Source organism: Pimephales promelas, chromosome 17, assembly GCF_988280905.1.
Source record: "Pimephales promelas chromosome 17, fPimPro1.hap1.1, whole genome shotgun sequence".
Classification (NCBI taxonomy): Eukaryota; Metazoa; Chordata; class Actinopteri; order Cypriniformes; family Leuciscidae; genus Pimephales; species Pimephales promelas.
In genome coordinates this window covers 4970918-4985689 of record NC_142785.1, presented here as the reverse complement: position 1 = coordinate 4985689, position 14772 = coordinate 4970918, and the positions used below count along the sequence as shown (strand labels likewise).

Here is a 14772-nt window from a genome sequence, read left to right as displayed (position 1 = left end):
TAGCACAAAAACATTTATTTTTTTTAGTAAACAAACATGTAAATACAGGATAAATACACAAAGTATGAGTCAGTCTCCATGCAAAGACATTGTCTTTACTCCAACATTACTCCATGGCGGCAGAATCGAACATCAGTTAAAAAAAAAAAAAAGTCTAACAGTAAAACTATTTACAAATCAAAACTATTAAGACATTACAAGCTGTTTGCTTTCTTCATGAAGGTTTCCACTAGATCCATCAGCTGTTTCATGTCAGCCTCGTCTTCACGGATGACTTCCTTCATCTTATCAAACTTTTTCAGCTGCTCGTTGCAGTGTTTCTAAAGAGAAAAAAAAAATTATATACATCATTTTTGCTTTCAAGTAGAATCTACACAAACCTGGTCATATAACCTTTTGAAGTACAGATCTTAAGAAAAGGGTGGTATATAAGGAATAATACAGGGCTGGTGAGCACTAAGCAATTTTAATCCATGACATGGCAGCAAAGAATCTTCATTGGTCAAATAAAATCAAGTAATGTACACCTAGTCATCAATTATCCCGATTATACCATGGCCACTTGCCAGCACTGACAAGTTAAAGCAGTCATTTATGTTTGCAGCATAAAATTTGATTGTATTATTGTACAAATTGTATTATTTTGGCTACAGGTCGCTTAAGCAGTCTGCCAGATTTAAATCAGAGAAGTAGTATGTTAAGACTGGAAAAAAAATCATTTAATTTCTTAGAGTAAGCAATGCTATTTTATTAATAAAAGTTGCAGGCAGCGTTGACAGATTTCGGTAATGCTTCCTTTTACAGTCCAGTTACCCGTGTAAATACTATGTACTTATTTTAGTAACTACAATTACTGGGTAATAACTAGTACTAACCCTGAACCTACCCCTGTTCCATGTACTTACCTTATATTAGTCAGTACTTTCTAGGTAAGTACACTGTAAGTACTGTACTGTAAAAGGAAGCGGTACCCAGATTTCTGTAGGTCCTTCAATGAAAACAGCACATACATTTTGTTTTAAGGGTTGTTCACACCAAGGATGATAACGATTAGAATAGGGAAGTCCACACAACAACTACAACGATCGTTTGAATCACTTTTAGAATAATGTTTTCCAGCTGATGAACAATAAAAATCATCAACAGCCAATCATAAGCTAATATAGGTACTTTCATAGTTATCATTCTTGGGGTAATCGGAACTTTAACAGACACCTTCCAGCCAATTAGAATCGAGTATTCAGACAAACCATGGTATAGAGAGCCTAAGTCCCGCCCCTCCGCTTCCGGCTCATGGGACCTTATTTCAGAAAAAATATGAATGGTAGTCAATGGAGAGAGACAACTTATCTTTTTATTCCGTCTGAACTGTGCCCTCAATTACACATATGATGTTTGGCAATTTAAAAGATAATTCTGAAAGTCAAAAACGTCGCAGTTTGTCATACAGAAGAGTAACATTTAGTTTTATGTGAAAATCGCTCTATGAACTACATCTCCCGGGAAGAGAAACGAGAGCCGCTGCTCGTGAGTGTGCAGTTTGGTACAAAACACTCAGGTAGGACGGCGTAACGTTACGATTATAACGCAAGACTGTAGAAACAATGACAGACAGCCTCAGTAAAGTTAGCTTCATTCATTGGGAGAAAATGTGCGCCTTTGGGGTTTGTAGTCTTTGTAATTACGTATTTTTCACAGTCTAATACCTCAACGGTTTTACATCAAACTGCGGCTTTCTTTTTCTTTTAAATGTATCTTTTAAATTGACAAACATCATATGTGTAATTCAGGGCACAATTCAAACGAGATCAAAATATTTGTTGTCTCTCACCATTGACTACCATTCAATATTTTTCCGAAATAAGGTCCCATGGTGGTCGACCGGAAGGGGAGGGACTTAGGCTCTCTATAATTCAGATACATATCTGGAAAATTTTAGTTGCAAAATTTTCAACCTCATGTAGAACATATTGTAACACTTTCCTTCTTAATTTATGCCGGGGTGCCAGACAGATACTTAATCTGCCAAAATTGTATCTTAATTAAGGTTGTGAGTCACGTCACAAAGGAAAGCAAACACAGGTCACATGTATTAATTACTCAACATGAACCCTTAAATGATATAAACACTACGGAAACAAAAACACTCCAATTCATTATGCAATTATTTTAGTAGGTTAGATTCACCATTAACAAGTCCCAATTTTTACACATCACCATTGGAGTAAAGATAGATTATACACACAAAGTCAAGATGTGACTGGTAATTGTAGGCAAAAATCATCACATACTTCAACTGTAACTAAGTGGTCTGCTGCATAAGAGAAGATTTCAGCCAGATTCTTGTTCACCATGCGCTGCTCTTCTTTAGTCTCCTGCACGACCACATGATACCTGGAGGAGAAGTTACATAGAGTGAGATCGACAGGTGACGCATTTAGAAAAATAAAGTGGAAAAAAGATGCTCACTGTTGTTGGGCAGCTTTGCATTCCTCCTCGGCTTCCTCGCATCCCTGCGTGACGTTCTTTTCCAAGCGCTTCTTATGGGTCTCGGCAGAGTCCACCTCAGCTGCCCACTTCTCATCCTCTTGTGCCATTTCCTACACACACCATAACTAGTTCAAATGCATACATGTGTAACAATTTCAAACGTGTCATTACTGAAAATGAAACATGAATTAATTAAACATAAGGCTAATATATTACAGGTTTAAAATCAGAAATCCCCATACTGATGCATTTTACCTGCAAGTCATGCTCCAGCTGTTGGTCGACTCTGCGAATCTGCTCCTTTAGCTGCTTAATGTCATTTTCCTTATCAAAGATGTTGGACTTCACCTAATAAACCGATGGGGTGGTACATACATGAGCTCACATCATGCTTTGTAAGAACACACTTTATTACAAAACCTAAAAAGCTGTCTGACTTTGGCTTCTATGTAGATCACTCCCTTTTAAGGTAGCTTCATTACTGAAACTCATAAATGACTGATTTGAAGTGCTTTACATTGGCAGAAACTGCATGAAAACTGTATGTTCATACAGAACAAACAAATAATCTCAGATTCTGCTGGGGCTCACATTTAACCACAAGTTTTAAATACTCAATATATTTAGTGCATAACCAATGTATTAGACCTCTTGTAATAATAAAGAGAAAACACACATATTTTAGGAATCTGTCAAAAACTTCATTGTCATTTATTAGGCAAACAACAAACTGAAACAACTAAATATTTTGTCTCTTTTGTTATTTACATCCAAATAGTTTCCCAAAGACTTGCTGTAGATTACATTTTTTTGTGATCGATCTTTGAACGCACTAAATCCCAAATTTGTTCAATAGAATTTAAGTCCAGACTTTGACTTGGCCAACTGTGAGCTAAGAGCTAACATATACTGGTTTAACAACGATTTTGGTAATCGCCAATACTGTTAGTTTAGGGCAGCTGTGGCACAATACGTGGTGGTCTAATACATTATTAAGCGTTGTAAATAGTTTGTATTAAAATAGGTTTATGTGCAAATTAGCACTGTTGATTTAACGCATTAATTTGGGGCAATTAATTAGGGGGGGGGGAAAGTGTTACATTTATTAACGCTTTTAACACACCACACCCCGGACCAGACCTGCGTGTCATCTAGCATTGCATGCAGTTTAGTTACAAACATGATGCAGGGTATGAGCATAATAGAATGCAGTTAAAAAAAATGCCACTAAAATTCAAGATATGAGGGCAAAAACTGCCGATATATGGATTTGTGTCATTAATTTGATATGATATAGTTTAGCAATATCACACAATCAAGAGTGTTGTTTTCCCCCAAATATCTGCACGATTGCAAATCTGATATGGATTTCATACGACAGTTCAATAAACAAGAATTGAACATTATTACATTGTCAATATTGTCTGTTTTTGCTCAATTTCAGCAATGAAAAGTTCCAAACAATTTATTAAGACAGTGACTTGCCACCATCTACTGGCAGTTTTAGTTTCATGTTTAGAGTTTCATTTCATTTTTCCATCCATATTCATGCCACCTCTGAGCTGCATTAAACAATCGAAGTAAATATACCAAAATGCCACTTCAGATGCAGCTTTATGAATAAATAAAAACATTTATGAACATAATGTAGCATTAAAAGTTTGTGTATAATAAATCCTATGTTGAATGAAATTATTTATTTATAAATGTACTTCTTGTAATATCCATACAATGCTTTTTTCAGCGAACACAAAAATTACTTTAAATAGTCCTAAGCCAAAATTGATGTGTGATTAAGTTATTCGATTAATTCATCAGCACAACATGTAAATAGATTAAAAAAAAATGTAAATCAGTTGACAGCCCTAGAGATATTGCTAATATATCAATGCATATAGATATAGAGGTTGGTCGATACTGGATTTTGCAGAAATAATAACAATGCGTTTAAAGAAAGGCAATAAAAAGATTTTTCAGATACTAGTAAAATCTATATATTAAAGTAGGGCTGTCGCGATAACCGCAATATTGCAGTACCGCGCTTCTGACAGGTCAACCGCAGAGGATTGCACGTAACCGCAGCAACCGCGATATTCACGTTTTTTTTTTATAAGGCTTCTTCTTGTTTTGAACTTCATGCATGTGTATTGAATGCTAAACAAGTTCATAATGATAACAACAAGACTGTTTATCTTAGTGATGTGTAGCCTACAGAGGCTTCACACAGACAGTGAATGAGAGAGATCTGCAGAGCGCGTGCGATTACCTGCGTCTGTCTTTGAAGTCGTGAAAAGGTTGCCGTGTCAAAGGAAAGCGAAATATTTGTCGTATCATCAAGCTTCACGTCACGGGTATTTTCCACAAATGCGCGTCAGCAGCAGCGCTGGTCAGAATCCCACAGCGCGAGGAAGCCGCAGAAAATAATATCACAGAGTCACGCATTGAATCAATGCCATATTGGTCTCTAATAAGTGAAGCATCAGCTTCCGCGTTACCCATGCGACGCATTGCTGTTCAGCTGAGCCTTGAAAAGTGGAACAAAGTTAAAATCAAAGTTATAAATAATAACATCTTGTTTCATTACATCTCTTTTAACGAATCAGCCTCTTTGAACGTGTTTGTTGAATGAACGGTTCAAAGTTGTCATAACAATATGCGCGCTGAGTGAAAGCCTTTCAATCATGCTTTCAATGCGCATATAGACGCTATTTAGTTTAGGTTATTGGTTAAATGACCTCGTTTTTGTCCACATCGTAAACTTTATTTATATAGCAACAAATATTTATAAATTAAATAAATAAATAAATGGCGGTAATACCGCATATCGCGCTATTGAGCCACTCAACATTACCGCAAGGGAAATTCCATAACCGCGACAGCCCTATATTAAAGGAGCCGTTGTGGCCAAAACTTGTACTGCAATCACTTTCAAATTACTGTAGAGCAGTGTATCCCCAAAGTGCTTTACAGACTCAGCATAATGTATGGATTTGTGTATATATATATGAAGAGTTCAGATGCAAAAGCCTCTAAATGCCATTTGAAATTTTCTTCTTTAATGATGATTTGTATCAAACTTGTATATTTAAGTTCAGTAATTTCACTTAAATGGCAATGATAATTACCTATTAATTGTTATTTAAGTGAAATTACTGAACTTAAATATACAAGTTTGATAAAAATCATCATTAAAGAAGAAAATTTCAAATGGCATTTAGAGGCTTTTGCATCTGAACTCTTCATATATATATATATATGCACCCTAACCACAACCAAACCATCTACAACAATTTACAAAATAAACACCATCATAATTCATGATGAATTAATTAATTCAACTAAAAATAATAATAAAATACATATAATTCACTAAAAGTTGGTAAAATGTCACAGTGCAAATAATAAACAGTACATTCTTAACTGTACTAAAACATTCTTTATGCAAAATAAAATTCCACACCTTTTTTGTTGATTTGGGAGTGAAATATAAACGAGACATTTTCTTGGAAGACTTTGTGAGATTCACCAGACTAGGATAATTAGGGGGTCACATCAGTAATTTGGTGTATTTAACAAGATATAAATGTTTCCTTAAGTGCAAGGCATAAACAGCAACTGAATAAGAGGTAAAACAAAAGCCTCGCACCTGTTCAACAGTCTCTTCCAAACTCAACTTCATATTGGTGAGTCTGCTGCATTCATCCTCCACGTCCACCATCATATTCTTCAGAGGATTCTAACAGTTAAGACACGACAGAAAAGAAAGAAACATCCTTAAATAATAACTAAATAAAAGAAGCTTCAGATGAATGGCAGTAGAGACTGTACCTGTATCTGTGTCTTGTACTGTGTGATGGTAGTGGCACTATAATCTGTTCTGATTTCAAAGTCATGACCACAGGCATTCTCTGCTGACTGCGGGATGAGCTTCAGCTTACGACCCAGTTTATTATACTCAGCAACCTTCACCTCCGCCTGCAACAAAATCAAAAGGGAGACATTCTCGTTTACATCTGGTATTTTAATCCATATCTCGTGTCCACTTTTAACTACTTCTGTCCTGAATTCTTCGAGCAGAGGGTCAATGGGAAGGTAAATGTATTGCGATCTAATGTACAAAATAAGCTCACACAATTTGCGTCTTGAGTCAGAGATTGGAATACAAGTCAGTGAAATAATTCGTAAACTACAATAGTATACATTTGAAGAAAAACAAAGTTCATCAAAGTAGTCTGAAGACCAGAACGGGTATTGTTAAAAATGCATGTATAACTTTGATGAAAGGTTGATCCACTTCAAATGTTGATAATACTGTATGCTTAAACATACAAATATTTTTCCAGTTTATTAGTTATATAATCATTTACAGATAAAAATGAACTGTGGTCGCATGGTGTCTTCCTCTTTAAATGGACGGTTGTTGTCAAAACAGGATTTAAAGTGGACATTAGCGCATTTATTACATTTGATGAACTGTTGACATGAATAAAGTCTGTATAAAGTATGCTTGTGTTTACCATTCACCATGTTGGCACTGACATGTGAACTACAATGTGGGGTCATCACTTTCCTGGCTAAAAAAAAAATCCTTTATTGTGGCCTCATTAGATAGTGAAGCGACTCAAACGGATCTTGCCAGATATGGTGCCTCATCTGGCTTTTATCACTTACCAATTTAAGAATGCTTCGAAGTATGGCATACTATTATTTTGTGTAGTGATTGTCACATACTATAGTTGGAAAGGAGGCATTTGTTAATATAAATATGCCTACTTCCCTACTATATTAAGGATGAAAAAGTATGTGAAAAAATACTTGTCTGAAATTATAGTAAAGTATTAGGGGTGTAACGATTTTCGAACCCAACCGAAAAACCGTGATACAGAACTCACGATTCGAATAGTGATACTCTCATTGCGTACCGAAAACGCCCTGCCCAGCCCGGCTCATCGCACCTCATGTCTTATGTGTACAGTACACAACAAATTCAGTTTTGTAGCCTAACCACCATTAACACCAAATAACAAGCTCCATGTTTTGTTACTTTCGATTATAAGCAAGGTGTAATGCGTCAAATTCTGTCTAGCTGATCACGAAATTCAAACAATAAATGGCGTTTTGGCGCTCTTTGATGTGGCGTGACAGATCGCTGTAGGCCTACTAGCTCCTCATTTCAAGTGGCAGCGCGGCGCGCGAGTAAACGCGATCATCTCTTCCTCAGTTACAGAATAGAGACCTGAAGGTATATTGAAAGATACAGTATACTTACTGAAAGGGATCATAACTCGTATAATCACTCAATCAGTTTCAGCAGCGGAAAGACGTCAATAAAACAGCATAGCTTGTCATTAGCATTATATTTACCTCAACAGGCAACTGATTTAGTGTCCACAACTTTGGTTCCTATAAACGAACTCTTGCACTAAATAAATGCACTATGTTAGCCTATATATTATATTTTACTTAATCTGTTAATGATATCTTGAGTATTTAATGCATGTTTAAAATATCTTTCATGAAAATGATAACTGTGTAAATTATTATTTTTAAATAACAAATTAGAGTAAACACACAAGTTAATGCAAAAACTGCCTCATGTTCGGTTTACATACAATGTGTTGTGTGTTGATTATTATATCTAAAAAATAAATAGCATCTGAATTTAGGTTAAAAGTCTAGGCTACAACCTTTAATGTTATAGTAATGTGCAGTTTACAGCATTAGCAGATTTTTTTTAATCCTTATGAAACTTTTAACTGTAACTGAAATAATTTAAAGACAGACAATTTTTTTATTAAACCACTTTTTTAAAAAAAAGAAGCAATTTTAGCTTTCTAAACCAAAACGAAACGTCAAAACTGTGGGAAAACCGAACCGTCAGTTTTTGTGTATCGTTACACCCCTATAAAGTATCCATCAGAGATGTGTCCAGGAGATTTATTGGGATAAATACTATCCAATGAGGCCACAGGGGAGAAGTTGTGAATGGCAGTAAAGGGACAACTGACACTGTAAGTTACATTACAATAACAACATGGCAGATGTAGTTTGCCTGAATTTCATTCATACTACACACTACAGAACATATTATTTGGTCACGAAGTACATACTTATTTAAATGAAGTACCTATTCAGACAGTATGAGATTTTGTATGCAGCTTTGGGGTCTGTTCACACAGAATGCATTTTTCCAGTCCACTGCTATACTTTTCCATTGTTTTTATGTAAAGATGTAGACGTATTTTACGTGTCTTTTGCAGCGTCTCATGCATGACAACATTTTAAAAAGCACATCTCTAGATCCTATTTTCGTTTCATTTGCCTTTTATCCGCAAAAACATGTTCTGTGTGAATCAGCCCATGGTCTGTGAAACAACTCTTACAAGACGTGCAGTGATGTCTGTTTGTGGGTATAGTCCTGACCTTCTCTTTGGTTTTGGACAGGTTGACCTCCTCATTCCAAACCAGCTGCTCAGCCTCCTCTAGACTCTGGTTTAAGCTGTGAACGGTCTGCTGCAGTTCATTCCTCTCTCGGTTAATACGCTCGATATCAGCTGGAGTGAACTTCTGGTTCTCCAGGATGTGCTGCAGCCTCATCCTCTCCTGCTTCAGACCCTCCAACTGCACCTCTGTACAAAAAACAGGAACATTTACCAATTGAATTCAACCTTTGTATTGTTATTGGCATATGTGGTGTTACAATGAAATGCTTATCACAGAGCTAAGACAACATACAATGTGCAAAGTGAACAAGGCATGTGTGGCTGCATTTTGTAATCTCTCTTACCAGCAGCCTCGAGCTCCTCAGACAGTGCAGCAGCTTTTTTCTCCAGTCCAGTTTTATGGTCCTCCAGAGTACAACGATAGTCCTGCAGCTTCTGCAGATCAGCCTGTAATCTGAGCTTCTCGGTCTTCTTCCCTGCTAAACGATCCTGTCAATAAACACACAGCCTTAATATTGATATCATTTTTTTTTTACTTTGTTCTGGCACGAATCTCTAGATGGCACAGGCCGATAGATCCTTAACTCATTTGGTAGCGATCACATCGTCATCTACATAGCGCAGCTATGGTTGCTTGCTGTTGCACAACACTGGCCAAAACCAAATACATTAACATTTCCATTTCCGTGCCATTCTCTCAGAGAGTTGTTATGACAGAATTCTTTGTATGTTTAAGACCTTAATGCCCTATGTCACATCTAGCCTAGTTTTCACAATCCATCCTTTTTTCTTTGTCATATTGGGGTCATACAATTTCAGAAGGTTTTATAAAGGTAGTTGAGAGATGTTTGTGAAAAGCTGTAAATCAAGAAAAAAGCGTGGCAACTTTGAAGAAGCTCATTCTTTATACTTGCATTAATATTTTTTCACAGTTTTGACTGACTCATATGTTTGACTTAAAGTAATTCTCATAATCTGAATGAACCCGATAAATGACAAGAGATGGAAACGTCACGTGTATACACTCACAGTTTGACTTTCCCTTTCAAGTCTCTCCAAGTGCTCCATCAGTATGGCATGTTTTTCCTGCTGGGAGTGTAACAGCGCCCCATCCACATTGTACAGTTTCCCTGAGAGAATTCCAAAAAAAATGATCAGCAGTGAAAGCATATTTTGCATTAGTGTTATTACAAATATTCAAATAATATATATACAGTCTGAATTTAAAATATACAGTCATTTAAAGGCCGTTATTATTATAAACATAAAGACACACAAAGTTTCTTATTGTTATTTTTGTTTTGGTTGTTTAATGTGAGGGATATCCCGCACAAACATGGAGTGCTGGAGAAAAACAACGTAGTATCACTGTTGGACTACCGGTATATCAAAGTTCAAACATGTATTATGTTGTATTAGATCCTAATAAAATATCTGGTATTATTTCAACTGTCATCAAAATGTAACTTTTTTTTTTTTTTTTACAAAAGAAAAAAAAATGCAATGGTTTCTGATTAGATATTGCTATGTGGCAAAATAAAAAAAAGCAGAAGCAGTTGAACACAAGCTTGCAGAAGCGGGTTAATTGGGAAAAAAAAAATTGTTTTATATTTACTGAAAAGTTTTTTCAGAAGGTTGGATATAATTCTCCCCCCCCCCCCATCTAAATAAGTTCAATATACACTACCCCTTCACACTGTGGTGCAACTTACTTAGTTTATTAAGATAGTCATCATCCTCATCCTCAAACGTATCTGCACCCTGCATGAACTTGTTGTAGGTGTCAGAGCAGTATTCCATACAGAGCTACAGAGATAATATACATATATTCATTTGGCAAATATGTGATGTCTACAATTATGCAGAAGAGTGAAATATACTGTCAAAGCAGACGTTTTGTCTGATATAGTACCTTGTTGTACTCTGCCCCTTCCTCTACATCACACAGCTCATCTGAAAAGTCAGAGAACAGCAGACCCTGGTCTCTCAGACCACTGAAGAGCTGTAGGGAGAACATCTACATTTCAGTCAAAGCTGGAATAATGTTTCCTTCTACATGTTAACGTGCACTTTATAGTTCAGATTGCAGTCTGGGATAGTAAGGAAAGCCAGATTTTCACAGTTTCAAGGGAAAATGGTCCTTTGTCATTAAAACTCAACGGCACAATGTTTTAAAAAAAAATTTATTTTTTTTTATGAAGAAATGAACGAATCTTTTTCACAGTCAATTCGTTCATTTCGTTCGTTGAATGAACCAAATGACGCAAAAAAAGATTTGTTCATTTTAATAAACGAGTTTGAACAGGAGAGTCACGAACGTGCATCACAGAACAGAGCAAGGCGACCATTTGAGCTTATAAAACTTAAACTTTGTTTTTTAAATGATCGATCGTTTTGCTTGATAAGACCCTTATTCATCGTCTGGAATCGTTTAAAGCCCTTTGAACAGTTTGCACTAAAACTGTCTTTTGGACCTTGAACCGTTTGGTTACCAGTAAAGTCCATTATATGGAGAAAATCCTGGAATGTTTTCATCAAAAACCTTAATTTATTTTCGACTGAAGAAAGAAAGACATGGACATTTTGGATGACATGGGGGTGAGAAAATTATCAGCAAAATTGTTTTTAAAAAAAAGTGAACTACTCTTTTAATTACATTTGAAAATATATTAAAATAGTCTTTTACTTTTTTTAAATTTCACAAATGTTGCTGTATTTTTGATCAAAGAAATGCAGCCTTGGTATTGGCAAAACCTTAACTCTACAAAACTGTGACTTTTTGAAACAGTAGTGTACATATATTTCTGGACTGTTTGCTTTGCTATGAGCAACAGTGAAAGTCTCGCTTAATTCATAACTTTAAATAGAAACCAGTAATAGTTCTATGTACAGATTATATCTCACAAATATATGTTAAAGGTCTGAAGAAGAGTCACCTTGACCGTGTCAATGAGCCAGATGAGAGCTCCGAGAGCCAGTGGCCACGTGTGAGGAGCGCCAATGGAGTACATGGAACTTTTTGAGAGTGCAAACGGGTATCTGAAACAAAACGATAATCATCTCTTAACGATTAGGGCAAAATACAGGGTGGTTAACACTGATCAAAGCGTTTTTGACAGGGCGTTTCATACAGGATGTAGTAATATTGTCATCCTTTGTTTTTATGATAATGTGATTACCCCAGATCTTTGAGCATTCTTGGGATCTCCTCTTCCACTTTGGCAGTGGGCATCTGAAAGGACGGTTCCAGGCAAGTGTAGATGAACTCGTATATCTTTAAAAACTCTTTCGTGGATGGAGACTGCAGAGACTTCACTGTGATGCTGCCTGGAAAGCCTCGCTCCACCAGGAACTAGACATAATGAAGAAATAAATTAATTGTAAACAGACTTTTGGTTTAGGGGCGAGATAATAATAACAGAATTATCAACAACACGCAATATGACATTAAAACCTATCATACTTCACAAAGTTGTTTGATACACTGTTGGACAAAAGCTTTGTCATGTAGGGGTCTGGGGTCCTTCATCTTCTCTGGGCCCCCATATGCCCCAAACATGCTGTTCCTCTGGCCACCTGCCCCGATGCCTCTGTGGAGAAACATGAGGACACTGTTGTACTACAGTACATGATTAACCAATTGTGGTTTAATAAAAACTTTCTCCCTGAGAAATTTTTATTAAAAAAACTTCTCCCATCGTCACAGACAAGGCTAAGGCCAAAATGCATGTTTTAACTGAAATCAACTTGCACTCTCATATCTTGAAGTATGTTAGTGCTATTGCTTTGTGTCAAGATCCACACCAGTAATGTTTTTTTTTCTATGCCATGTTTATAAAAGCAACTTTAATGCTCTAATTTAACTAAGGTCAAATCCTGGCTTAATCTAAGCCCTGTCTGTGAAACGAGGCCTGTATGACACGATCAATGCACAATCACAAGTTACTACCAGACTCACTTTCCAAAAAAGCTTGTTCGTCTCTCAGATGTGGTAGACTGAGGTTTTGGTATGTTCAGCTTGCCAAAGACATTGTCCTTGCTGTAATGAAATTCAAGTTAACATATCATACATATAGAAGCATTACCGCTGAAAGCGGTTTAGACCAATACAATCCGTATGCATTTGGATACATTTGCAGTAATATAATGTAAAAGGAAATATAGATGGAGTGTACTTTTGAGGGGTGGCATTGATCAGACTCATCCTGCTGTCTGTCACACGCATGGGCATCTCAGAATATCTGCTGCTGGGTCTCCGACTCATCTTGACCTTTATAAACACACCCTTCACATGTAGGACAGAGAAAAGGTTCAGTTACTACCATAGTACAAGAAAAGTAGAGATCAAGTCCAGCATAATACAGTTTGGATTTGTAATATTTTCGGCAATTGTCTTAAATACTACCAGTACTAATAATGAATGCGCTGGTGTTGTACTTAGGCATGTAATGTAAATAAACCATAGGTATTGTCCTATAGCACGAATTCGTACAAACAAAGAACGCAGATTTACTCATTCAGTACTTTGAATCTTACAAACATGGAAAACTATACAGTAAGTTAGTATTTGCTAGCAATTTATGACGTGTAGGTTAGCAGCTACGTGAAGAACGTAACTTAACTTAAGTTTAAAACCACACATACAAACATTGAAACACAACCATCTAACGTTAAACTGATTGAGAAATTATATATATATATTTTTACGAAACTGTATTACATTAAATGGTGCTAACTGAATAACAAATTAACTACATATTATGCTAGTAACGAAATAAATGAGAATGACAAACCAATAACGTTACCTCAGATATAAACTTCAGCTGGAGGACAATTCTCGGTTAATACGTTCTATACTCCAGATATGAATATCAGCATAACAGATATATCACGAAAATATATTTATGCACACTTCGCTATTACTACAGTTTATTCTTCCGTCGATGCTTCGGTTGAATTTCAAAAATTTCCGCGAACGCTGTTCAACGGATCACTCTGATGACGTAAATGCCTCAGTTTGAGCTGCTGTGCGAAGCACTGCCTCCTGCTGGTGTGGCGGAACTGCGCTGGGCATCAAGGCTTGAAGTTTTGTAAACAAAAAATAAAATAAAAATAATAAATAAAATGTAATGAATAATATACAATTATTTTTACACTACAATATCTCAACACCTTTGAATTATTAAATAACTCAATGAATTATAATTATTAGTAAATTAAAACATAAAAACACCAACCTTCGGACCTTCTGTCATTAACGTTACACTTTAAAATACTAACCTTTTGTTATTATACAAATCTAAATGAATTACTGTCCACAAACCATCATTAACAATGAAACCTAAAACAGTTTAATATTCTAAATAAATGCACAGGTAACTTCTATCCAACGATAAAAAAATAAATAAATAAATAAAATAGATTGCTTGAGTGGTCTTTTTTTTAACAAATCTCAAATTAATTGAAAATTCAATTATAAGAACAGAGCATTGAGATTACATTTATTAACATAACAAGAGAAAAATTAAAGGTTGCAGGGATATCTTACTCTACTACCATAATAACTTTACAACACCTTGGAGTACCACTTAAAAAAATACCATGGTGCTAACTTATATAATTATATATTATATGAATATAGCAATCATTCAGGTCCATGATGATAATATATAGTATTTTTGTGATATTACTACTAAGAGAATTTACAGAATTTTTTTAACTATTTTTTTTTCTGTTTATTTAAACTAGAGATGCTGCTCTTCTGTCCAAAGGAAAAACTTCTTAAGCCACCTCAGAAGTGACAAACATTTCCTGCTAAGATTTGAACATTATAACACAA

The 14772-nt window shown here is 35.7% G+C and overlaps 1 protein-coding gene across 1 annotated transcript; it reads right to left on the bottom strand.

The window, feature by feature from the left end:
- On the bottom strand, window positions 1-13969 carry ndc80 (NDC80 kinetochore complex component). The gene is made up of 17 exons (XM_039659212.2): window positions 13739-13969; window positions 13109-13218; window positions 12892-12972; window positions 12397-12523; window positions 12113-12285; window positions 11870-11972; window positions 10846-10935; window positions 10646-10739; window positions 9963-10063; window positions 9278-9422; window positions 8914-9119; window positions 6319-6465; window positions 6137-6226; window positions 2746-2838; window positions 2470-2600; window positions 2292-2394; window positions 1-320 (listed from the first exon to the last, which is right to left on the bottom strand). The coding sequence occupies exons 2-17, from the start codon at window positions 13195-13197 to the stop codon at window positions 195-197; spliced, it is 1899 nt and encodes a 632-aa protein (XP_039515146.1). The 5' UTR covers window positions 13198-13218; window positions 13739-13969; the 3' UTR covers window positions 1-194.
- Between the last annotated feature and the right edge of the window lie 803 nt (window positions 13970-14772).

Coding starts and splice junctions, on each gene's coding strand:
- ndc80 (XM_039659212.2), bottom strand. CDS start 13,197: ATGAGTCGGAGACCCAGCAGCAGATATTCTGAGATGCCCATGCGTGTG. Junction 12,286..12,396: donor GTATCAAACAACTTTGTGAA/GTATGATAGGTT, acceptor CATTATGTCTAG/TTCCTGGTGGAGCGAGGCTT. Junction 10,740..10,845: donor AAGGGGCAGAGTACAACAAG/GTACTATATCAG, acceptor TTATCTCTGTAG/CTCTGTATGGAATACTGCTC.